This window comes from Selaginella moellendorffii, unplaced genomic scaffold (genome assembly GCF_000143415.4).
Source record: "Selaginella moellendorffii unplaced genomic scaffold, v1.0 SELMOscaffold_14, whole genome shotgun sequence".
NCBI lineage: Eukaryota > Viridiplantae > Streptophyta > Lycopodiopsida > Selaginellales > Selaginellaceae > Selaginella > Selaginella moellendorffii.
In genome coordinates, this window is record NW_003314275.1 from 1,988,653 (window position 1) to 2,012,914 (window position 24,262).

The 24,262-nt window shown below is 47.7% G+C and overlaps 8 protein-coding genes across 10 annotated transcripts; 3 read left to right on the plus strand and 5 right to left on the minus strand.

Annotated features, from left to right (window-relative positions):
- The first annotated feature begins 420 nt into the window (after positions 1-420).
- LOC112346440 (early light-induced protein, chloroplastic-like) lies at positions 421-1,308 on the plus strand. Its single transcript, XM_024675446.1, has 2 exons — positions 421-868; positions 939-1,308. The coding sequence occupies exons 1-2, from the start codon at positions 476-478 to the stop codon at positions 1,230-1,232; spliced, it is 687 nt and encodes a 228-aa protein (XP_024531214.1). The 5' UTR covers positions 421-475; the 3' UTR covers positions 1,233-1,308.
- Positions 1,309-1,340: 32 nt separating this feature from the next.
- LOC9631783 (haloacid dehalogenase-like hydrolase domain-containing protein Sgpp) lies at positions 1,341-2,531 on the minus strand. The gene is made up of 5 exons (XM_002970532.2): positions 2,454-2,531; positions 2,264-2,394; positions 2,028-2,182; positions 1,699-1,960; positions 1,341-1,586 (listed from the first exon to the last, which is right to left on the minus strand). Exons 1-5 carry the CDS (start codon positions 2,473-2,475, stop codon positions 1,434-1,436), a joined length of 723 nt encoding a protein of 240 aa, XP_002970578.2. The 5' UTR covers positions 2,476-2,531; the 3' UTR covers positions 1,341-1,433.
- Positions 2,532-2,749: 218 nt separating this feature from the next.
- Positions 2,750-4,596, minus strand: LOC9632489 (elongation factor 1-alpha). The gene is made up of 4 exons (XM_002970533.2): positions 4,494-4,596; positions 4,071-4,403; positions 3,865-4,002; positions 2,750-3,795 (listed from the first exon to the last, which is right to left on the minus strand). The coding sequence occupies exons 2-4, from the start codon at positions 4,392-4,394 to the stop codon at positions 2,914-2,916; spliced, it is 1,344 nt and encodes a 447-aa protein (XP_002970579.1). The 5' UTR covers positions 4,395-4,403; positions 4,494-4,596; the 3' UTR covers positions 2,750-2,913.
- LOC9632493 (elongation factor 1-alpha) lies at positions 2,750-24,256 on the minus strand. Of its 3 annotated transcripts, XM_024675417.1 has the most exons (5): positions 24,161-24,256; positions 23,766-24,093; positions 23,571-23,708; positions 22,663-23,514; positions 2,750-2,943 (listed from the first exon to the last, which is right to left on the minus strand). In XM_024675417.1, exons 2-5 carry the CDS (start codon positions 24,087-24,089, stop codon positions 2,914-2,916), a joined length of 1,344 nt encoding a protein of 447 aa, XP_024531185.1. In that variant the 5' UTR covers positions 24,090-24,093; positions 24,161-24,256; the 3' UTR covers positions 2,750-2,913. The 3 variants fall into 3 exon arrangements, with proteins under 3 accessions (XP_024531185.1, XP_024531184.1, XP_002970583.1); XM_024675416.1 differs by lacking the exon at positions 2,750-2,943 and having other exon boundaries at positions 22,457-23,514; XM_002970537.2 differs by lacking the exon at positions 2,750-2,943 and having other exon boundaries at positions 22,457-23,514; positions 23,766-24,108; positions 24,161-24,246.
- On the plus strand, positions 4,719-5,750 carry LOC9632490 (single-stranded DNA-binding protein, mitochondrial). Its single transcript, XM_002970297.2, has 5 exons — positions 4,719-4,782; positions 4,830-4,990; positions 5,143-5,336; positions 5,400-5,500; positions 5,566-5,750. The coding sequence occupies exons 1-5, from the start codon at positions 4,740-4,742 to the stop codon at positions 5,643-5,645; spliced, it is 579 nt and encodes a 192-aa protein (XP_002970343.1). The 5' UTR covers positions 4,719-4,739; the 3' UTR covers positions 5,646-5,750.
- On the plus strand, positions 8,979-10,438 carry LOC9631784 (50S ribosomal protein L3-2, chloroplastic). The gene is made up of 5 exons (XM_024675419.1): positions 8,979-9,416; positions 9,492-9,701; positions 9,757-9,861; positions 9,921-10,034; positions 10,105-10,438. Exons 1-5 carry the CDS (start codon positions 9,027-9,029, stop codon positions 10,285-10,287), a joined length of 1,002 nt encoding a protein of 333 aa, XP_024531187.1. The 5' UTR covers positions 8,979-9,026; the 3' UTR covers positions 10,288-10,438.
- On the minus strand, positions 15,593-19,414 carry LOC9632491 (probable LRR receptor-like serine/threonine-protein kinase At4g20940). The gene is made up of 3 exons (XM_024675414.1): positions 18,027-19,414; positions 16,345-17,961; positions 15,593-16,284 (listed from the first exon to the last, which is right to left on the minus strand). The coding sequence occupies exons 1-3, from the start codon at positions 19,096-19,098 to the stop codon at positions 15,686-15,688; spliced, it is 3,288 nt and encodes a 1,095-aa protein (XP_024531182.1). The 5' UTR covers positions 19,099-19,414; the 3' UTR covers positions 15,593-15,685.
- Positions 19,588-20,883, minus strand: LOC112346358. The gene is made up of 5 exons (XM_024675142.1): positions 20,535-20,883; positions 20,414-20,474; positions 20,228-20,355; positions 20,094-20,158; positions 19,588-20,027 (listed from the first exon to the last, which is right to left on the minus strand). Exons 1-5 carry the CDS (start codon positions 20,881-20,883, stop codon positions 19,890-19,892), a joined length of 741 nt encoding a protein of 246 aa, XP_024530910.1. The 3' UTR covers positions 19,588-19,889.
- Positions 24,257-24,262: the final 6 nt, after the last annotated feature.

The following is a 24,262-nucleotide window of genomic DNA, read 5'->3' on the forward strand; positions in this document are numbered from 1 at the left end:
ACAGTAAGAGATAGGATTCACTTGGTTGTCTCCAAGGCCCAGTAAGCCATGGGAACATGTCAAGAGCGCCAAGAGCTGCCGGTCAGCAAAGACTTGGCAGTGAGGCTTGGTTCGTCTGAAAAAGTATTAACATAGCATTATAAACAGGGGACAAGAAACAAATACCCGCTAACTTCTCAAGAGTTCTTGTAAACCGTTGCAAATCGCATATTTCAACAATGAGACTATAAACGAATATGCATACTTCGATGATCCTTCCCATGGATACGTACTACCGCAAACATCGCGACACATTGGCGATTTCTTTAATCGACACATAGCCCCTGGTTCTGCCACGTGTCGTATTTGCTAGTATAAATTCTCGAGTCCCGTAGTGGAGCAAGTATTACAGCGTAGCTCTAGACTTCTACCAAAGCTCACACAAATTCTTCCACGCTTTGTCTATCTTTCAATCTTCTGAGGCTTTTCTAGTAAGATGGCACTCGCCATAGGCAGTGGCATTGCAGCAATCCCTTCCTCGCTCTCAAAATCCTCCCTAGGAGCGGCCGCTCCCAAGTCTCGATCCAATCGCTCCTTGGCCTTCCTGCCAGTGAGAGCTTCGTCGGACAATGGCCGACGAACCCCTGGAGGAGGTGATGGGATCAGCAGCGTACTGGACCAGACCAAGAAGGAGATCACCCGCGAGGATGTGCTCAAGAACCAGGCCGAGAATGAGTCGGAGAAGAAGTCCGTGTTTGGAGCGGTGCCATCGTCCGGAGCATTGTGGCCTAGGCCTGAGATTGAGAGGCGGCCAGAGACGGGCGATCGATCATTTGCGAGCTTGATGGCATTCGATGGCGCTGGCCCAGAGACGATCAACGGCAGACTGGTAAGTCCCTCCCTTCTCCAAAGTTCCTGGTTAGTCCCTTGTGCTAAGTTTTATTTTTCCATTGATACAGGCAATGGTTGGAATCTTGTGGGCCTTTGCAGTGGAGAGAATGACGGGACAAACGGTGGCCGAGCAGCTCTACACGCCAGGCAACTTCGGCTTGTTTAACTTCTTGGCGGTGGCACAGCTCTTTGCATACGCGTCGCTGGTTCCCATGTTTAAGGGAGAGAGCCCCGATAGCCGATCCTTGGGCCCGTTTAGAGCCATGGCGGAGCGCTGGAATGGGCGGACTGCCATGCTTGGCTTCCTCGCTCTGGTGCTCACGGAATTCTTCACCAAGACCCCAGTTTTTCACATGATGTAAGAGGTAGAAATTTGTTGATTTGTAAATTTTGGCCAGTACTTAAATAGATATTAAATTCTACATGGTAAACGAAAAACGGTTTGGATCCCCTTAACACTATCAATGAGATTTTCTAGAAACACTTTGAAAAAGTTGATTTAGAAAAAGCGTTGTTCAAGATTTGATAACAAAAAATTTGATAGAGAGAGGGCGGGCTTATTCTTATTCCAGAGCCGCCCAAATAGCTGGATCATCGTAGTTTTTGGCCAGAAACGTTGCGCCGGCTTCACGAAGAGCAGCCTCAGGATTCCCCGTTGTCAATCCCACCACTGCCATGCCCGCGGCGACGCCTGCTTTGATTCCAGATGGCGAGTCCTACGATCATCCACGAGAATCGTTAGTCAAAAGAAAAGTCGTGATAAAACTAGCAAAAGAACGTAAGAAATAAGAAGAGAGGTCCAAAGAAAGACGTCGAGAATTTGATCACCTCAAAGACGAAGGCATTGTCTGCCGTGATGCCGAAATGATCCAGAGCCTTGAGGTACGGATCTGGGAATGGCTTTGCTCGAGCGCAATCGCTCCCCAGGATCACCGTCTCGAAGAAACCTTCCAGCCCGACCTGGGAGATCATAAACTCGACGTTCTCCTTTGGAGCATTGCTCACGGCAGCGCGACGCAGGCCTTTCTCTTTGATCCACTTGCACAGCTTGTGGAGGCCGGGTAGCGCCTTGAGATCCTTTGCCGCGAGCCTGCAAATCTAGACGGAAGAATCACGGCGAATTCTTCCAAGAGAAGGGAAAGGATCGATCTTTGTACCCGCGAAAGTATGCCTCTTTGTCATCGAAGAACTTGGAGCGCTTGGCTTCGTCCCAGTCTGGAAAGAGGAGCAGCCCGATATCGCGATTGTGCTTGCCGCTAATGTGGCCACAGAAATACTCCCGCGTGATCGGAGCTCCTCCCTGGAATCCGACCTAAAATCGCAGCGAGGGGTGTGAAATCGGGGAATCCAATCGGAAAGAGAGGCGACGCTCGGGCAAGATCGATCGGCGTACCTCCTGGAGCATATCGCGAAACGCCTGGTAATGCACCGGATCGGAATCGCACAGCGTCCCATCGACATCGAACAGGATCGCTCGCAGCGATTGTGGCGATGGAAGCGATCTCCGCCTGCCCGCCGCAGCATCTGTGCAGAGATAGCGATTCCACGATCAGAGATCTAAGATTCATTGGCGCTCTTCGTACCGCCATTGGAGCTATGCGACATTGGCGACGAGACCGATTCCCCCCTTCTTCTTTTTTTCTTCTCGGGGCCTTTTCTTTCAAGAACAAAAGCAACGGGGAGTGTGCTGCCACGTGTCTGACATCCAGGCCGTCGGGATGGCTACCGTGGTTTGAATCCATGACGTTGTTTCTGGTACATCACGCGTTTGGCTTCGAAAGGTACTCCGTACAAGCGCATCCCAGAACATTCCAAGGAAGATCCTAGCGTTCTAATCTCCAAATCTCTCAATGTTAATAAATTTGTCTTAGAGCCACAATTAAATGAAAGTTAAAACAGTTCTTACTATAGTAAAAAAAGAGTTCACAGTTAAGCTCGCCACCTTCTGTCCAAAACCCAGAACTGAAGGCGACGAGCATACTGCATCCTGCAATCCAAAACCACAACAGCAACAAACTTATCTCTCCAGCTCCAAAGAACTAGTCATTTCTTCTTGGCCGCCGCCTTGGTAACCTTGGCACCGGTGGGTTCCTTCTTCTCCACGGCCTTGATCACTCCAACCGCCACCGTCTGCCTCATGTCACGCACCGCAAAGCGTCCCAATGGAGGATACTCCGCGAACGTCTCCACAACCATGGGCTTGGTCGGCAGCATCTTCACGAACCCAGCGTCACCGTTCTTCAGGAACTTGGGCTCCTTCTCCAGCTCCTTTCCGGATCGCCTGTCCACCTTGGTCAGGATCTCGGCGAACTTGACGGCGATGTGAGAGGTGTGGCAGTCGAGCACCGGGGTGTAGCCGTTTCCAATCTGTCCCGGGTGGTTCATGATGATCACCTGGGAAGTGAAGCTGGCAGCCTCCTTGGCCGGGTCGTTCTTCGAGTCAGAAGCCACGAAACCACGCTTGAGATCCTTCACCGCGACGTTCTTCACGTTGAACCCGACGTTGTCACCGGGGAGTGCCTCCACAAGGGACTCGTGGTGCATCTCCACGGACTTCACCTCAGTCGTCAGACCGGTTGGGCCGAAAGTCACCACCATACCGGGCTTGAGGACTCCGGTCTCCACTCGTCCCACGGGAACGGTTCCAATTCCTCCGATCTTGTAAACGTCCTGGAGTGGGAGGCGGAGGGGCTTGTCCGATGGCCTCTTGGGTTCGGTCACCTGGTCCAAAGCCTCGAGAAGAGTCGGGCCCTTGTACCATTCGAGGTTGGTCGACCTCTCGATCATGTTGTCACCCTCGAAACCGGAAATGGGAACGAAGGGGATCTTGTCAGGGTTGTAGCCGACCTTCTTGAGGTAGGACGACACCTCCTTGACGATTTCTTCGTACCTCGCCTTGGAGTACTTCGGGGTGGTAGCGTCCATCTAAACAACAGAAAAAAATCCATGAGACATACCCTTCGAAAACTACAAGCTATGAATATAAAACCATACCTTGTTACAGCAGCAGATCATCTGCTTCACTCCAAGAGTAAAAGCGAGAAGAGCGTGCTCACGGGTCTGACCATCTTTGGAGATACCAGCCTCGAAACCTCCAGTGGTGGAATCGATAATGAGAACAGCGCAGTCAGCCTTCCACAAACACAAATAGAAAAATTAGCACACAAAAGCAACAGTGTTAAGGAAAAAAGAGGACTCACCTGGGAAGTTCCCGTGATCATGTTCTTGATGAAATCGCGGTGACCGGGAGCGTCGATGACGGTGCAGTAGTACCTGTTGGTCTCGAACTTCCACAACGCAATATCGATTGTGATTCCACGCTCGCGCTCGGCCTTGAGCTTGTCCAGCACCCACGCGTACTTGAACGACCGCTTGTTCATCTCGGCCGCCTCCTTCTCGAACCTCTCGATCGTTCGCTTGTCGATTCCTCCCAGCTTGTAGATGAGATGCCCCGTGGTAGTGGACTTGCCGGAGTCGACATGTCCAATGACCACGATGTTGATGTGAGCCTTCTCCTTACCCATAGCTGCTACCTGAATCGAGCGACAGCCAAAGATCCAGTGTTAGAGCAACGAAATTGAAGAAAAGAAGCACTAGATCTAGAATTCTCGGCGCTAGAGTACCTGCGCAGAAGACGAAAGAAGGGCCGAGGAACCCTAGCCGCCTCAAGAGGGTTTCTCTCAAGTGAAGACCACAAACTTATATTCTTTCCATCCGGGTTAGGGGTTTGACACTAGCCGTGCGATCGCTATCCGACGGCCAGGACAGTTTCCTCATTGCAAAGCTAACTTACCGTGCCAAATTAAGCCCAATCTCGTACGGATGGAAATGCCAAGTAACGGGGCGTTTTAGGGTTTATTGCTTTGGCGATGGCGTTTTCCTCTCTGCGCTCTTCTTTGCTGCGCGCGCTTGGTAAGCCGTGCGCTCGATCGCCGGAATATCATGCTTTGGCTGTGTAGGCGCCACGAAATGCAGCAGTGAATCGGCGAGATTGGGGCGTGTAATGTGTCGTGGCTGCTCCGACGAGGCCTCGGCCTCGGACATCGAGGAATCGGTAGCCAAGGACGGTGATCAATCGGGGCGGAAGCTCCGTGCGCCTGCATTCCAGGGAGTGTACAAGGTATTGAAATCCTTCGTGCTTGAACCAGTCCTTTTTTCTTCTTTTACGTTGAACGATCACAGCTAGAAAGTTCTTCCAGCTCTCGTTCTATCTAGTTCATTGAAGTCAGCGTAGATTGAAAGTATCGAGGTTTTCTTTTCTTGTGAATGTAGGCTGTGATCGTGGGAGAACTTACGCAGCCACCAGCCGAGCTCGTTCTCAAGAATGGAAACGCGATCGTCACGCTGATGGTCGCGACTGGAGGGCTGCGCGTGCAAAAGAAGTTGAATGCTCCAACGAAGCAAATCCACAAGGTGGTCGTTTACCATCGGCGGCTCAAGGATCTGGCGACGCAGATAAAAAAGGGGTGAGTGGAGTTCTTGGTGTTCGTCCTTTTTCTTTCCAAGATGTGTTTGTGCGAATCGCCCAGGCAGCAGATCTATCTAGAAGGCAACATGGAGTCGAGGGTCTTCAATGATCCTGTTACTGGCGCCGTCAAGCTATCGCGAGAGATCTCCGTGAGACAAAATGGTAAGCATGGTTTCTTCTCATTGCCTTAGAACTTGGTCCTTGTGGTTCCTTCTTTTTCTCTCTAGGACGTTTGTTTATGCTGGACGATCTGGAATTGAGGGGGGTCAATCTCAAAGCTCCTAAAGTGGAGGAAGGAAATCGATGAAAACAAACGAAAAGGTAGTGTTTTTTTGTAACATAAAAACCTTTCTCAAAATGACTGTAAATCTTTTAGCTAGGGTTTTTTAGCCAAGTAAAATTTGTTAAAATGCTTTCATTCAATTTAAACCGGATTTTTTAATGCTAAAATTTAATGCAACCACCCATTAGTTTAAATAAATGTTTAAAATAACACACTTTTTATTCTTCAGAAGTTTGCAATGTATTGCAAAACAAAAGCTGGACAAACGTTTATCCAAGCCAAATCTTTGTTGTAGATGATTGGTTGCATTAAGAATTTATAATATATTGCAAAAAAAAAAAGCTAGACATACCTTTATGCAAGTCAAATCCTTGCTGTGATGATTGGTTACATTGAGATTTTCTGATCATCAAAATGACATCATGATCATGGGTAACCTTTTTCACCAAGGAGGTAAGGTGACAACACAATAGGATTTGGACAAGCTTGATTAGGAATTTCTATTATTGAAGTTTACATGATCTCTTTCCATTGAAGATGGCTGCAAAATCTTGAATTTCACCATACTTGAGTGGCCACAGCAAATGTATAAAAACTGTTTTTTACTGTTAACAATTGTAAAGATGATAAATTGATGGTGCTTGAAATATACACCAGGATCTTCAGTTGGCTGCATGATCTCAAACTGTGTATAGTTGAAGCATCCTGCAAAATCTTGCTCTAGATAAACCCAACTAATCTTTTAGGAACTTGATTGAATCTCTAAGTGTATTGATAATTGCTTTGCAAATCTCATACACAATCCCAACTACCGTACTCTCATCAATCCTAAAGAGCTCTAAGAGTGTTATATACTTAACTACATTTCTTAGGTCATACAAGGTACAAATTACTTTGACTTGCACCAAAACTACTCTCTGATAGTTGGTAGATCATACAAGAGAAGATCAACAAAACGAATGAAAGTTAGCTTTCCCATGCCAAAGTTCTACTTCTAATGAGTGTTGTCATAAACTTACTCAATGAATCTGTTAAACTATAATGTTGAGTTGGCTTCACCCACCACAAGCCATACAGATCAACTCAAGAAGCAGCCCTTACTATTAGCAAAGAAACTTATTGAACAATATAACTACTCTAATTGATCCTCAAATTCCCAATCTAGATCCTAAACTTTATCTAAGTAATTACACCTTTTTCTACCTTTGATAAGTAGTTTGCATGAACCATAATGCCTTCTGAATAACCAGTAACTTGGCCAATTTGATCATGCTCTTGATGCAACAGATGTTTCTGTAGCTTGCATTGTCATATAGTTCCTTTTAAAATATTTTTGTTTCTATTTTTGAACTTTGCTTTTTCTTGTAGGTTCTCATTGAAAACCATGAAGCTCAAGCTGTTCAGAAGTCAGAAGGCATTGTGTAACATGGATTCCTTTACAATGGCCCTGACTAGAATCTAGTGAGTAGAAATAAAAACTAATTAGGTGGAAATGCTTAGAAACACTTTATTCCAGTGGCAGACAGTGAGCTACAAACAAAGGTTTCTAATAAAAAAACTAAGCAAAATTACACATCTTTTAAACATTGTTAATCATAAGCTCTTAAATGGGATTGTAAATCCTCGTCACCCTTTGTCTTGTAATGAAGATTTTATGCACGCAAATCCATGATAAATCTCCTCTCCTTGCCCTAGTGTTGATTAAACATCGGTTTGGATTGCAAGGCATATGAGAATCTTGCAACAATCAGATCCTTTAGATTAAAGGATGTCCAAAGTATTGGAATGTTAACTAAGAGGATAAGTGATCCAAAAAAGTAAAACAAGCTTTGACAGTTATTTCATAGGCATTGACATTCCAATGTAATCTTTTGAAGAAAAAACCAATCACTGTCTGTTTTATTGCTTATTTTTCAAGGTATGAAATTGACTTAGTTTCAAACAAAACAAGTTGCAAATTTGAAATATATTGATGAAAGGACAAGTTCAACTTGGATCTCAATGTTTTTCATTTTCTTGGTGGCTTCACTCTTTAGCTCATTTTTATCATCACTTGCATACTCTGGTGAGGTGATCAAAGAATGCGATGAAACTGAACATGCATATAATAGTCATGAGACTTTCTGTGACTGCCTTTGGGATATTTGGGGAGAGTTTGGTGATGCACGGGCACCTGGTGTTTATATTGCAAGACAAGGAGCATTTATAATGATCCTCACCATTAGTAGAATCCATGATTATATAGAAGATGATATTCGTCAAGCTCTCGAGGATAGTTGGCGTGATTGTTTACAGTTTAACCATGGCACCAGTAAGATAACAATGAGGGATGCTTCTATGCGCTTGTTTATCCAGAACTCACGACGAGACCTATTTTACGTGGAACAACAGTTAAGTTATCCTTATTGCCTTTAAATTGACAAAATATATAAAGTGATTATATGGTCATTAATATTAATATTTATGGCAAGTTTATCCTAGGGTGAGATCGGAATAATGCCTCAATAGAAACAGCTTCTTCAATCTTCTTCTATGGTTTGGACTCAAAGCCCTAGGCGAGAGCTCAATCCCGTAGCCACCTTTGTCCTCTGATCCTCTTGTCAGGTGAAGTGTCTCACAGCATGTTACTGGTATGATATATTGATTGAAGAAATATTTCAAGCTTTGGAAATAAAGACGGATTCACAATTTCAAGGTACCATATTTCAGCCACAAAGTTGATACTACTTAAAAAGTGCAGAAGGGCTAGACAGATTTATGAGAGTTTCAGAATACATACCGAGCACGATGAATCTGCCATTGCTCTCGGAAAGTATGGGAGAAATTTACTAATAACAGGCACGGGCCTGATGTTTATACCTCGAACAGTATAGAATACTTTCCTCCTCGTGTGTGTGTGCGTCTCTATCGGGCATCATCTCTCAGGTAGGTTTTACAGTACCAACAGTTTCTACATTTCAGATAGACTCATTTAATCGTTTGTTGTAACAGGCACACCACCAGGAGTTTTCTTATCCTTTCATCATTAAGTAACAGCTCCTTACTAGTGGACGAGTTTCAGGAGATAATTCAAGCTCTTGGAAGCGCTTTCTACCAGCCACTTACAGTCGACCAGCAGATTTATTCCTGGAGAGGAGCTGCCGGATCCAAAACTTTGCCAGCTTTTCGTTGTCGTAAAATGATCGTGAGAATCCACATTCTTTTCAAAAATCCACACGCAGTTCATGGCGGACAGTCTCTTCCATCTCGAATTTATCTTGCCCTTATTTGTTTTTCGTTCCATCGCGTCCAGTGGTGCTCCCTTCCCTTCGTGTTGTGTCCTTTGTGGCTGTAACGTTGATGCGCCCTAAACCCTAATCAAGAATATTCGCTTAGGGCTCTAAGGTTTGTTGTTGCGGGAAGGGAATGCTGCTGCAGCCCACGCGATGGCGGCAGCTAATGGATGGGATCGGGCGTGCGGGGCGTCAGGTCGATTCGGCATTCTCTTGGCGGCAGCCGATCCATGGCGCTGGAGGGCCTGGGCCTCGGATCGAGCCGGCATTCTCTTGCCCGCGCCGGTTTTACGCAATCCTCACCATGGATGACTGCATTCCCAAGCCGCGGCCCATCGTGGAGGCCGTTCCCAAGCCCATGGACAGGACGTCGAGGAGGACGGGTCTCATTGCTGTGAAATGCGGCATGACCGCGGTCTGGGACAAATGGGGGCGGAGGATTCCAATCACTGTGCTATGGGCCGATGATAACCAGGTTGTCCAAGTGAAGACAGTGGATCACGAAGGATTCAACGCTCTCCAGGTAAGTTTTGTTTTCTCTTGCAAAGCTTTGCTCGACTATTTGGTTTTTTTTGTGTGTGTTTTTCTGGCTTCTTAGGTGGGATGTGGCCAGAAGAAGCCCAAGCAGCTGAGCATACCAGAGCTCGGCCATTTCCGATCGAAAGGCGTGCCGATCAAGCGAAAGCTCAAAGAGTTTCAAGTCTCCGAAGACGCGCTCCTCCCGGTCGGGACTCCACTTACCGTGAGGCATTTTGTTCCTGGCCAGTTCTTGGACGTCACCGGCGTCAGCATAGGAAAAGGATTCCAGGTTTTTGTTGCTTCTAGTTTGGATCTTGTTTGATGTTACTTTGTTTATGTATCAGGGTCCGATGAAAAGATGGGGTTTTGCTGGAATGCCTGCGTCCCACGGAGCCTCGCTTTCTCACAGAAGCCATGGAGCCACTGGAGGAAGAAAATCACCAGGCAAAGTAAACATGACGATGCCATAGAAGTCGATGCTGTTGCTAAGTTTCTTTCTCTCTTTCAGGTTTTCAAGAATAAAAAGATGGCAGGACAAATGGGAAACCGGAAGGCCACTGTGTTTTGCGTCTGGGTTTACAAAGTGGAGCCGCAGCGAGATCTTATATGGGTCAAAGGACAGGTACTCACTCACGAGAAAATTTGGTTTCTCTTGTCTTTCTTTCAGTTAGAAATGCGAGCTCTCTCTACAGGTACCGGGTTGCAAAGGAAATTTTGTCTACATCAGAGACTCTTGGAACAAGCCGCCAGACGTTTCGCTCACTCCTTTTCCGACACATTTCGCTCCTCCTGACGAAGATCCTGCGACTCTAGAGGCACTGATCGCAGATGTAGGAGCCGAAGATCCTTTCCAAGTTGATGAAGAGAAGAAGTGATCATAGCACAAAGTTTTGGAATAATCCGCATTTCTAACTTATTCCAAATCACGATTCTGGGCTTGACATTCACCAATTACTGTTTGCTACCAATTTCAACATACCAAATCTGACGTAGTTTCAAATGAAAACAATATATATATTCGCAAAAGACCTCAAAATGGTTCGTGTTTTCACGGTTGCTCTACTCTTGAGCTCATTTGGTACCGAGGCTATTGTAGAATGTGATCGAAGTGAAAGTGTATGTAACGATCTCTTTTCATATTTCGGATGACCTTAACGATGCACAGGCGCCTGATGTCACAAGATTTGGTCTGTAATGATCCTCACAACCATGATCGAATGGTGAGCGATTTTGAGGAAGCTATCTGTGACATCTGGGAGGATTGTTTGCATGACAGAGTAGCATAGAGAGATAGTTCCATGCCCCTCATGAAGTGGACAACAGTTATGTTTTAATGGTAGGTAAATTAATAATTTTTCTAAAAAAAACTTAAAAGATGATAAGAGCTTCTCTAAAGGTAATATTGTGCAGACATGGAACCATATGTTTTTATTCTTGACAACTTTCAAGGTACTAATTCTATATAATGCCTTCCATGCACCTTTAACCTCAAAGATGTTTATCACTTGGAGCATTTGAACTTGAAAAAGTTTTCAACTATGAATGATGTTTTGTTTTGAGGATGATTGGGATGGCAGATGATCAGGATAAGGATGGCAAATGGAGGTGATTCAATATTGCACACATAACATTGGAAAAGAAATATATAGATCCCTTAGTTTCAGAGGAAATTCATGATATTTCTCTACTCCTTGTAGCAACAATATGACTTTTTTTAAGATAAGCCAATGCATTTATCTCATGTGAGAGGTAAAATAGCACATTTTAGCCTTGTGTTATAGGATGTTCACACCTCACTTAAAGTGATGAGTTGGAGTATGTTGCAATCTGACATTATTTTGGCATCATAAACACATTAGTGGTGGAGTGTTCTGTGACAAGTTTTGTGCATTACAGAGCATAGCAGGTGGCTTTAAGTCCTGCAGTGGAGTCATTTCAGAAGCAAACAAAAACAATGTTAAGTGTTCATGCTTATGGTTTTGCTTGACATGAATAATTTGAGTAATCAATACTTATAAGGGTATCTTCTTAAATTTTATTAAGCCAAGGTTGTTTATTCTTATTTTTTATTTCAGTGAATCCAAGCTTTTTAGTAGAGGTTTTTATATCAAAACTTCAAGAATTCTTAAATAATTTTTGTTGAACCTTTTAAAGCTTTATCAGATTATTTTTTGTTGAGAATTATTGAGATTTATTCTTGCACAGTGTCTGAGGTGTATGTTCCATTTTGCATCGTGAGGGACTGTTGATACTCTATTGTCTGCTTGCGAACTTTAGAAACGCATCACCAACATCCTTGAATCCATGGGCTCCATCATTTTCATTTATTTAAATTTGTCATCAGAGTGGTTAATGTGTCATTGTTGAAGCATATTTCTGCTGGAGGCTGGAAAGCTCCATGTACGCCCATCTTTTCACAAGCTTTAAGGGCTCTCATCTTTTCCAGAGGTTCAAGCCATGGCAAAGCTTGGAGCTCTCATAGTTTTCCTTTCCTTCTTCTTCTTCTTTGCTCTTTCCTTGGCTTGTGAACTCCCTCGAGTTCCTATGCATCTCAGCAACATGGCACTGATTTGATCCAAGCATCATCTCTCTTTCGGTTTTGATCTTGTGTAACATTTTCTTTTTGTTGATTTATAGAATCCCAGTCCAAGCTCAAGGGCGAGGGCAACTACTCTGTACTGAGAATCTTCTACACGAAAGGTCCCTTAACACTCGAAGTCAAAAAGTCGTGGCTCTACTTTGGAAAATGGGTCGATGGAATCACTGATTTCACAGTTGGATCTCCTGATGGCCTCAAGATGACTGCGTGGGGCGAATCTATGCCAGTGAGAGGTCCGCGTCCCCCACCGGTACCCAGGGCTCCTTTGATATTCACGGGACCGATGGCCGGAAGGTAGTATATGTCTACTGGTACGTTTCTTATGGTGGAATGGAAGTATACCGCACGAGATAGCCGGTTCAAGGTGACGACCACAAGGATTGGAGAATCTTATCTGGACGTGACTATGGTGATCACATACATTGCCAAGAAGCTATTGCTTGAAACTTTGTGTTTGAGTAAGAGTTCCTTATGATAAAAAGCTTTGTTGAGCTTGTGATGTATGGCGCAGCGAATTTTGGTATTTTTGAGCTTCGCATCTCCCACAGTTCCATTCCAAGAGTCAATTAAATGGCTTGAAGTTAGAAAGTGACTATCGTGATCGCCGTTAGATTTGAAACTATCTCAAAACTCTCATCCAAGGACGAAACCACCTGCTAAAAACAGGCAAAGGAAAAAAAACTCGTTGGAAATCAACAAAGCCAAGAAGAAGACAATTTATAACTTTGTAAATCAAATGAAGAATGCAATAAGTCCAGTTTTTAATTAGTGCAATTATCCTAGGCTTGACATGCTCGCGTTATTAGAGTTTTCACTCCACAGAACGTCTCCTCAACTTAAGATGCTGAGAGTCAAATAATGTGGTGTCCCACATACACGTATCTCGCTTGTTTTTTCGCTGTCTATTCATGCCTTGGTGGTTGTAATGTTAATACAGTCCTCTTTGCATAACAAGATACAAAAAAATTAATGTGGAGAGCGAGTGATTGATTGTCTCCAAATCCATGGCTGGTGGCAGCAGTGGCAAGGATAAGGACGGGGTAGAGGGGAATTGTCTCCAAATCCATGGCTGGCGGCGGCAGTGGCAAGGATAGGGACGGGGTAGAGGGGATATCTGATATCTATTTTGTGTAATAAGGTTTGGCCAAGTGGAATATGGTTATTGCATGAAACATTTGGTGGAGTGATCATTTTGGCCGAGCTGGGATGTGGAGCGGTCTTGATGTTAAAGGGCTCTTCAACGTGCTGAATAAGAGCTTGCTGCCCACTGTCCTTCATAAGATACGTGATATGCATGTGAATTCTACAGGAACAAAATGGGAGTCCCGCATCTAAGATTCCGAGACTTGAAACTCTTCAAGCTTTCTCTTAATCGTACACGGAAATGGCCGAGCTGTGGCAAGCTAAGCTGCCTGGGCACAGCCCACCTAACGAGCCAGGAAAAAAAGAGCAATAGAAAACAAAAGAACAAACACTTACCTGGAGAGCCTTGAATGTTTCGTGATCCACGGTCTTCACCTGGACAACCTGGTTATCATCGGCCCATAGTACAGTGATTGGAATCCTCCGCCCCCATTTGTCCCACACCGCGGTACTGGTCATGCCGCATTTCACACCTGTCCTTCTAGCCATGAGCTTGGGAATGATAGCCATGAGTGAGCTTATCGAGGGAGCAGCTGCGACAACAAGGAAACGTCCACGGACGGGACACCAAGAAGAAACAGGAAGGCTTGCTTGCAAGAAAGTGAAGCCAAAGTAGAACAATGTTGCTCGACGAAGCTCGTCTTAACGGACTGTGGCTCGTCTGTTAACTTGATCTAGCTGTTGGCAGCCGTTGGATGAAGTCAGGTTCTCAGCGAGAACGTGGCTGACAACTGCCAGGTTCAGCTATCAACTGCCAATTCTAGAGAACCCTCTCATCCTCGAATAACGTTATTCCACGTGTTCGCTAATGGTCTCGCCACAGCTAAGGCCATTCCCCGGGCACGGGCTCGCTCGTTCCCTCCAGAACGCGCTCGCCGGGCTAACGCCCGGCTTGCCCGTTCTGGGCGGGAACGTGCTCGCCTTACCCGGGAACTCCTTCATCATTCGGATGTGCTCCCAGTCAGAAGGCCGATAAGCTGGCTGGAGATCTCTTTTCTACCGGACAATTCGATTGTCTTCAAGCCGGAAGAGCTGTCGAGCGCGCCTGCTGAAGTTCTCGGTCGTAGTAGCCATGGTGCTTCAGATGGACGGCGAGAAGGACTCGCCAAGGACAAAGCAGCGTTCACTAGAAACTTTTGTTCCATTCAACTTCCAAGCATACTTCCTCTCTGAGGCCAGTACCGCCCGGGGGGGGGTGGGAGGGGGTGGGGACGAGAGAACACGAGAAGCTCGCGTCATATCGGACTCCTCACCTTTGGAAGTTTATCTGATCGCCTTACATCCATTTCTTCTCCGCAGAGAGAAGTGGTCGAAGATTTCCACCGTTTTGCTCACTCCTTTTCCGACACATTCGCTCTTCCTGCGACTCTCGAGGCGTTGACCGCAGGTGTCCCAGCCCACGAAGAGAAGAAGAAATGATCAGAGCACAACCAAAGTTTGGACCAGTGGGCCCTTTTAACTTCTTGTGAAACGAAGTCTTGACGATTCTTCCACGGGGGCTTTACATTTCAAGCTTTGGAGGAAAGACCGATCACTCTTAGTTTTATTGCTCGACTTTTCAACACAGCAAAGTTGACAAAAGTGATATATATCTTCAAAATCTTCTCTTTGCAAATGTATAGAGATGTTTTTTATTTTTTTTATTGCTTTGTTCTTCAGCTCATTTGATTCATCGCTGGCATACTCGAGTTTGGTGATGCAGGAGTGCGATCCACAACCAAGAGTATACATCCACAACGAGGATTTTTGCTCTTGCTATTACGAGGTTTCGGATATCTTTCTTGAGCATCAGATACCTGGAGTTTACGCCCACAGACGGGGTCCGTTATTGATGGTCCTCACTGTCTCTAGATTCCATGCTGGAACGGAGAGGGATTTTGAGGAAGCTATCGATGATATCTGGGAGAATTGCTTGGAGTTGGGGTATGGCAGCAGTAAGATAACGCTGATGGATGGTTCCATGCGCCTCTCTGTGGTGTTTCGTCGAGATGAACTGTTAAACGTTGAGCCGACCACAAAACAATTTAGTTATCCTTATTGCCGTCAGTTTCACTGATTGTTTGAGCTGTGACAACGAATTTGCGGTGAAAAGTTATCTAGAATTAACTACGTTGTGATGCAACTTGTGATGAAAGATGGGGTTAATGCTTGCGTCTCACGGAGCCTCGCTTTCTCACACAAGCCACGGAGACTAAATCTCCAGCCAAAGTAATGCTTGATACTGTTGCAAAGTTTCTATATATTTCTAAAATTTTTAACAAGCTAAAATGTTGTGGGAGTTTAGAAATGTCAATCTGTGGGAGATCTCTCAAATGTTTTTTTTTTCTTGTTGGATCTCATTTTTCTCATTTAGATCTTCATTCTACAAGACTTCTCAAATGCTAGGTTTTCCAATGGTTGGATTATTATTCTTTTCACTTGCATGCTCTAGTGTTCACTTTCTTCCTCCACACATAACAAGATTTATTATGTGCATCAAATAATGAGCATGGAAAACCTATAAAAATCTTACAACGAGAAAAAGCGTCCTGTCAGTTCTTCTCTGGACAAGCAGCACGCAAGTCTTCCTGGACCACTTTGATACTCGGCCTCTCCGAGCGCTCCAAAATGCAACTTAGCGCCAGAGCCAAAACATCGTCGATCCCCTGCGGTGGCTCTTGATCCCTGTCGTAGCCAACTAGTGCCTGATCGTAGCACTCCGGACCCCTGCCCTCCGAGACGAGCAGCTTCACCCAGTCGGTGAGGTCCACAGCTCCAGAGTTTCCAGAGATGATGTCTCCGGCACCTTTGCCCGTGACAATCTCCATCAGGATCACACCGAAGGCGTATATGTCCGCCTTGAGAGTTGGCTTTGGCTTCCTGGCGTGTGCAAGCTCGGGAGCGCGGTATCCCAGCGCTCCCGCGTTGAGAATCTGGTTGGCTGTTCCAGCGGGTGTCATGAGCCGGTGAATGCTGTAGTCGGACAGCCGCGCTACGAGAGAAGATCCATCCAGTAGGACGTTGCTAGCTTTCAAGTTGCCGTGAGGGAGCTTGTGCTTGGTGTGCAGATACGAAAGTCCGCGCGTAATATCGACTGCAATGCGCACTCGCTGTGACCATTCTAGTGGTGGAAATCTTCGACCACTTCTTTCTGCGTAGAAGAAATGGATAGGTAAGGAAATGCGTAGAAAGGGAAAGGCGGAACTTTTACCTGTAAGTCGATCAGATAAACTTCCAAAGCTGAGGTAGTCCGATATGACGAGCTTCTCGTGTTCTCTCGGCCCCCAGTAATAGCCTCGGAGAGGAAGTATGTTTGGATGTTGAATGGAACCAAACTTTCTAGCTTCACGAGTGAACGCTGCTTTGTTCTTGGCGAGTCCTTCTCGCAGCCACTTGACTGCCAGCATGTGTCCATTTTCGAGCGTTGCCTTGTACGAAGTACCATGGCTACTGCGACCGAGAACTTCAGCAGGCGCACTCGACAGCTCTTCCGGCGTGAAAACAATCGAACTGTCAAGTAGAAAGAGATCTCCAGCCAGCTTATCGGGAGAACGGACCTTCTGACTGGGAGCACGTTCGAGTGATGACGGACCTTCGTCGAGCAGCGTTGTTCTACTCTTGCTTCGCTTTCTTGTGAGCAAGCCTTCCTGTTTCTTCTTGGTGTCCCGTCCGTCACCTTGCTCCGGAGAGCCAGGGACGTTTCCTTGTTGAGGTAGAAGCTGCTCCCTCGATAAGCTCACTGAAGCACCAGCTTTAGCCGCAGATGGAGGCCCGAACTCCAACCGATGAGGACTTTTTACCACGTCACGTTCATCCGAAGAATTTTTGTCAGCTGCTTGCAATCTGGAGTAGACGAACAGAGCGATCGCAATGATGATGACTGTTGCTGCTACACACCCCCCAATCAAGCCGGCCTTCACTGCGGATGATAATCCTTTGCCCCGCCTGGACCGCAAGGACGGGATTCCAGCCCCGCTGCTTCCAGGTACTACAAGTCCGGCATTGCCCGGGAAAAAAGACGACAGTGGGAATCTTGATAGCAAGTTTGCTGGTAAATGTCCCGACAAGTCGTTGTTTGTCAGGTTCAACGTCTGTAATGAAGATGGAAGCTGTGCTGGAATCCGGCCACGAAGATGGTTAGACGAAAGATCCAAATTCTCCAAGTACCTCAACCGTGAGAGCTGACTGGGAATGCCTCCAGTGAAGTCGTTTCCTCCCAGGTTAAGGACGACTAGTCCCGATAGAGAAGCAATTTCTTGGGGGATGGAACCATTGAGACTGTTGAAAGATAAGTCAAGGACTTGTAACGGGGAGAACAAAACCGCTGGGGGAGTGGAAGAGATGGAGGTGGGCGACAAGAGCTCACCGGGGATGGCGGAAGAGGAAAGGAAGCTCACGACTGGAATCCCACCCACGAGATTATTGTTTGCGACTCTGAAAATGGTTAGAGACGGGGAGTGAAAAAAATCACCAGGGATTTCACCGTCGAGATTGTTGGAGCTGAGGTCTAGCGCGGTCAGTTTGCGGAGGGATGCGAGAGTACCGGGAATAGGACCAGACAAGGCGTTGTGAGATACGTTGAGGTACATGAGTCGGAGGAGGTGTGCTGTTTCGTTGGAGAGAACGCCGTCAAAAGAGTTGCCGCTGAGGTCGAGAACCTGTAAGCTGTCCCTCCAGTCTTTCATCACGTCCAAGTTCCCGGAAAAATGATTGTTGCTGAAGTCTACTATGGCGCAGCTTCCCAGTCTTATCGGCAAAGTACCCGAGAAGTTATTCGACGCTAGCCTTAAGATCGATAGACTGGTGGCTGCCACCATTCCAATAGTACCTGCAAGAAAGAGAAGAGTGAGAAATATAAGCGACAGAAGAGAAGCAAACAACGTAAACACTTACCGGAAAGATTGTTGAAGCTGATGTCAAGCTCCTCCAGCACAGATTCCGTGGCGAGAAGCGCCGGAGGTACATATCCCACGAAGGAATTGTTCTGGAGTTTCAAGACACGTAGCGAGAAGACAAACGAAAACGACGGAAGCTTCCCCGACAACAAGTTGCTGCTCACGTCCAGGATTTGCAGCTCGCTCGCAAACAAGCTCGCCGCGTTCTCGGGAGCCAGCTCGCCAGTAAACCTGTTGGAGCTGAGATTTACCGAGCTGATGCCTTGCGGGAAAACAAATGGAGCACCCTGCTGCCACGGGAGCAACCCCGAGAGCTCGTTGCAGCTCATGTCGATCACTTCCATGCGGCTGAGACCCATGAGCACGGGATCCACCTCTCCGGAGAGCCTGTTCTGGCGAAGATCCAGCCGGTGCAAGCTTTCCAAGCTGCTCATCTCTCTCGGGATCACACCGCTAAACGCGTTCCACGAGAGGTTGAGCGAGACCAGCTGCCGCAACGAAGTGATCGATGGAGGGATGCCACCCGAGAGCGAATTGCCGCTTAAGTCGAGATCTCCGAGCCGGATCATGCTCGCAAACATATCCGGGACCGGCCCCTCGAGCTTGTTTGACGAGAGAGAAAAGTTTACCACGCTGCGCAGGCCGGCAAAGGAGCTCGGGATGGATCCCACGAACTGGTTGGCCGACAGATCCAAAAACTGGAGAGCATGGAGCTCGCCCAGATCCTCTGGAAGCTTTCCACCCAGAGAATTGTTGCCGAGAAGCAGCGACGTGAGCCTGGACAGCCTGCCGATCGTTCCAGGAGAGATTTCCCCCTGGAGCTGGAGATCGCCCAGTGCCAAACCAGTGACGCTGCCATTGGAGCACACTACCCCGTGCCACTGCGAGGGGCAGCCCGACGGATCCACCCTGTTGGCAACCCAGCTGCTCCTGATCAGCCCCCCTGGATCGCCAGTGACCCCATCCCGAAATTTCAGCAGCGCCGAGGCATCGTCCGCCAAGGAATCCGCCCGCCAGGAGCTCGACAAGACGAGAATTCCCACGACGAGCACCAGCATTATCCTTCCCATCGCCCCGAGCTGCTGCCTTCCAGCCAGATTTTCACCTCATCTTCTCCCAGCTCCAGAAATCATGAGCCCACAACACTGGAGAAAATGGGGCCCCTGGGCGTGCGCCGGGGCCCCATCCGCTTGAATCTAGTGCCCGCTCCTCATTGCCGATCGAAGAACACACCCCCAGCTCGGGAATTTCGGCGGATTCTAAGCCGAATCGCGACCTACATTGCATCCTAGATCCAAGCCAGCTCCACAATCCATACCGGGGAGGAAGAACAGCGGCACCTCCTCGCGCGCCACGGCTCCAGCCCTAACCCTCCCAGAGCTTCGAAGCCGGGAATATTCGTTGCCACTGTTGGAATATGCTCTGAAAGCGACCAATCCCTTTGGAGGTTGGAGCGCATTTCTTTCTTAACAGCTAGATGGCAACTGAGGATGTTGATGTGCTTATTCTTTTTACGATGCTATTCTCGCGAGTTCATTCAATGCATCGCATGATAGATGGAACGATAGAAATTTGTTTAGATTGGTCGTGGTAGTTTTCTTTGGAAGAATTTGACGATCACGATGTTCTTCCTGTTCTTCACTTGGAGGCGTGATGGCACGGTGCAAATTATATCACGCAGAAGTAGAGGTCGATCTATATATAACTTTCGTTTAGATTTCTCTTCTCGTATGTGCTGTCACTGGAGTGAGTGATGAGTAATTGGTTCCTGTAACGTTTTGAGAGATCTCTCTCCAAAATGCTTTCGCTCGCCAGTAAGTTGGTAAAATGTGCTGAGAGTTTGGAAGAACCTTGCCTTAGATCACCAGATCGGCTGCTGGTGCTGGGGCGGAGGCAGCCACGATTCCATCTCTTCCTTGTGTATCATCCTGTTGTAGGTTTGAGTCTCTGCGTTCCAGCTGCAAATCGGGCACTCGTCACTCGGGGCACCCTGGAGGATCTGGCACAAACATCCCAAAGTTACTCGAGAGTTTCGAGGGAAAAAGTCAAGAGATAATAAACGAACCCTGAGAACACACTGCTCGCAAAACGCATGGTTGCATTCCAGGCGAATGGGATCCACGACGAGACCTGTAAAGTGAAAAACAAAAAGTGAAACGTTGGGACCGGTAATAAAGCGGAGTAACTTTTTACACTTACGAAAGCAGATGCAGCAGTTGCCAGAAGCGTCGTACTGTCCATTCGCAATCAACGATGAATTCGGAGGCAATCCCAAACTGTTTCGAAGCTGAGATTCCAGGAAACGTTTCTTCATCACTTCTGGATCGCTGTCAAAAGAACCATCTGATCTGAGTAAACGTTCACAGTACATATAAATGCTTGTACCAGTCACGGGTATAATCGAGAGGAAAGTCCGGTGAGAGCGGTTTAGTCATGTATCCCCCTCCTAAACACACAAGAACAAAAATATTACGAACTAACACCAGAAAGAAGCTGCCAATCAAACCTCGAGGGAACACTTTGAGCTCTCGCAGTGGTACCGCCAAGTCCGGATCATTAAAGAACTGCTTCGTAGTATTCTCGGGTGAAAGTAGATCGGAAACGGCTTGCGCCTCCAATTTGGCACGAGTTTTGGCTCGGACTTCGGCCATTAGCATCTCAAGCTTCTTCATAGCCTTTTTTTCTTCCTCGAGTCTCCGATCCGCATCACTGCCTATAATGCTCGGAGCTGGATCACAGAGTGCACGGTCACATATCAGTCCTTGAGCCGAAGAAAACAAATACTTAACGTTTAGCTTCGTCCTTGGCTGGATGAAGCAGTTTCTCCATCTGCTTCCTGTGAAGTCAAGTTTCATTAGCTTCGAGCTGGAGAAGAGACAATTTCAACTGGAGAATTTACGTACTTGTTCATAGGCTTGGATTTCTCGCGGTATGGTTTGACGAGCACCCGCGCACCACAGACATGGTGAGGATTTCCTTCGGCCAGAATCATCCTCACCGTCTCAGCGTACGTGAACGTCACAAACCCAAACATTCGCTTGTGCTGGGTTGGAATTCTCACGTCTTCCACGGGACCGTAAGCTCTGCACAGTAAAGTTTCGTATCGCTCCTCTTGTAGCGAAGGAATTAAACACAACGTACCGGAAGTGTGTCGCGACGTCCTCCTCGGAGAAATTGCTATCGCATGGAAACGTGAGATAGATTTGTCTGGAGCAAGGGCTTGGATCGTTACATTCGTCCAGATCCACCTTGTGAGCGCTGTATTTTGGAACATCCTCCGCGAGCATGAGAGCGTGCTGCCGATGGGGCCTGGGAAAGGAAAGAAAGAAGTGATAGAGACTGACGCTCGCAAAGGAGGAAGAAGAAAATGCCCCAAGCAAACAAGAAATTGCGAAGAATCGAGGACTGGATGAAAACTAAGCTACGATTAGAGAAAGAAGCATACCTAGCAACAATGGCGCTAACAAGAAATGCGAAGAATCGAGAAGGAATGGATGAAAACTGTGAAAACTAAGCTACGATCGAAGAAAGAAGCATACCTCTCGACGACGGTGACGCTCTGGAACTTGCTAAGAAGCTTTGTGAGGGTGTAGCCCGGCTTCGCGTGGCGCTGGCTCTCGGAGACATAGCCATCGGCTTCCAGCCAGCGGCCATACTTCTCGAAGTAAATCTGCGGCAGCGAGGAGACGGAGATGGGAACGCCTTTGCGCGAGCGCAAGAGCTCCTGGAGCTGGAATTCCAGGCGCTCCATCGACAAGAACTGATCTTTCGGCGGGGAATCCGACTGGAGCAGCGCGGAATCGTGGATGAAGCGGCAGCTGCTCCCGTTCTTGCAAAATCCCTTGGCAAAATACATGCATGGCTTGGGGGGATCCTCGTCGGGCGCCGGAACCGCGATCTTGGCTGGAGCTTTGCTTCTGAAACCATTGGCCTTGGTAGCCGATGATCCACCGAACTCGCCGATGCCACCGATCGTTGCCAGATGATTCTCGTTGCAGAAGAGCTCCTTCTTGGCCTTGGCGACGGTCGATTTGAGCTCCGGATCCGTGCTAAAGGCGAGGCTAAACATATCCGAGTTCTTGAGCAGCAGATACCCCATCACTCGATTCACATTCTCCGCATCGATCGCCTTGACCCTGGCGAACACGATCTGAGCCGCCTCGCACGAATCCATCGCTCGATCGCTGGAGGAGAGGAGCACGCGCCGCTGCTACTGCGATGGCGCCGTCGATCAATCCGCTCCTGGAGCTCGAGCCTCGAAATATTTCGATCGATCGATCGAAATAATCACCCCTCCTTCCTATCACTCCGCAAGAACAAGAACGATCGCTCTGACAAAGCTGCGCGTACAGACATAATGAAACGAGGTCGTGCGTAGCGTGTTAACAAAACCACCGCTACCTCTAGATTTGGCGGGACTTTTAAAACTACTAAAATAACCTAATATTCAAATAAATAATAGGAAAGAAGAATGCAAACAGCGTGCCTACAAAACTGCTAACTAGAAGATCCACAACAAAAAAGAAAACTCCGACAAAACGAGGACGTCCAAATAGTTGTACGGTGAAATAACTCGGTGGTACGGCATTAGAACTTCTCCCTCTTTACTTCTTCTTGGCGGCCGCCTTGGTCACCTTGGCACCGGTGGGTTCCTTCTTCTCCACGGCCTTGATCACTCCCACTGCCACCGTCTGCCTCATGTCACGCACCGCAAAGCGTCCCAATGGAGGATACTCCGCGAACGTCTCCACAACCATGGGCTTCGTCGGCAGCATCTTCACGAACCCAGCGTCACCGTTCTTCAGGAACTTCGGTTCCTGCTCCAGCTCCTTTCCGGATCGCCTGTCCACCTTGGTCAGGAGCTCGGCGAACTTGACAGCGATGTGAGAGGTGTGGCAGTCGAGCACCGGGGTGTAGCCGTTTCCAATCTGTCCGGGGTGGTTCATGATGATCACCTGGGCAGTGAAGCTGGCAGCCTCCTTGGCCGGATCGTTCTTCGAGTCGGACGCCACGAAACCACGCTTGAGATCCTTCACCGCGACGTTCTTCACGTTGAACCCGACGTTGTCACCGGGAAGTGCCTCCACAAGGGACTCGTGGTGCATCTCCACGGACTTCACCTCAGTCGTCAGTCCGGTTGGGCCGAAAGTCACCACCATACCGGGCTTGAGGACTCCGGTCTCCACTCGTCCCACGGGGACGGTTCCAATTCCTCCGATCTTGTAAACGTCCTGGAGTGGGAGGCGGAGGGGCTTGTCTGATGGCCTCTTGGGCTCGGTCACCTGGTCCAACGCCTCGAGAAGAGTCGGGCCCTTGTACCAGTCGAGGTTGGTCGACCTCTCGATCATGTTGTCACCCTCGAAACCGGAAATGGGAACGAAGGGGATCTTGTCAGGGTTGTAGCCGACCTTCTTGAGGTAGGACGACACCTCCTTGACGATTTCTTCGTACCTCGCCTTGGAGTACTTGGGGGTGGTAGCGTCCATCTAAGCAACACAGAAAAATCCATGAGACATACCCAGCTATGAATATAAAACCATACCTTGTTACAGCAGCAGATCATCTGCCTCACTCCAAGAGTAAAAGCGAGAAGAGCGTGCTCACGGGTCTGACCGTCTTTGGAGATACCAGCCTCAAAACCTCCAGTGGTGGAATCGATGATGAGAACAGCGCAGTCAGCCTTTCACAAACACAAATAGAAAAATTAGCACACAAAACCAACAGTGTGGAAACTCACCTGGGAAGTTCCCGTGATCATGTTCTTGATGAAATCACGGTGACCGGGAGCGTCGATGACGGTGCAGTAGTACCTGTTGGTCTCGAACTTCCACAGCGCAATATCGATGGTGATTCCACGCTCGCGCTCGGCCTTGAGTTTGTCCAGCACCCAGGCGTACTTGAACGACCGCTTGTTCATCTCGGCCGCCTCCTTCTCGAACCTCTCAATCGTTCGCTTGTCGATTCCTCCCAGCTTGTAGATGAGATGCCCCGTGGTAGTGGACTTGCCGGAGTCGACATGTCCAATGACCACGATGTTGATGTGAGCCTTCTCCTTCCCCATGATTCTGGCCAAACAAGAGCTAAATCCGCGTGAGAGAGCACTCCCAGAATAGCGAGGAGCCGAAATCTTACCGCAATGCGCAAGCCGGCTCGCGAAGCCGCTGAAGAACCCTACACTTCTAAAAACCCTAGCATGCCGCCACGGTATTAGGGCCGAGCCCACCACCGTCGGAT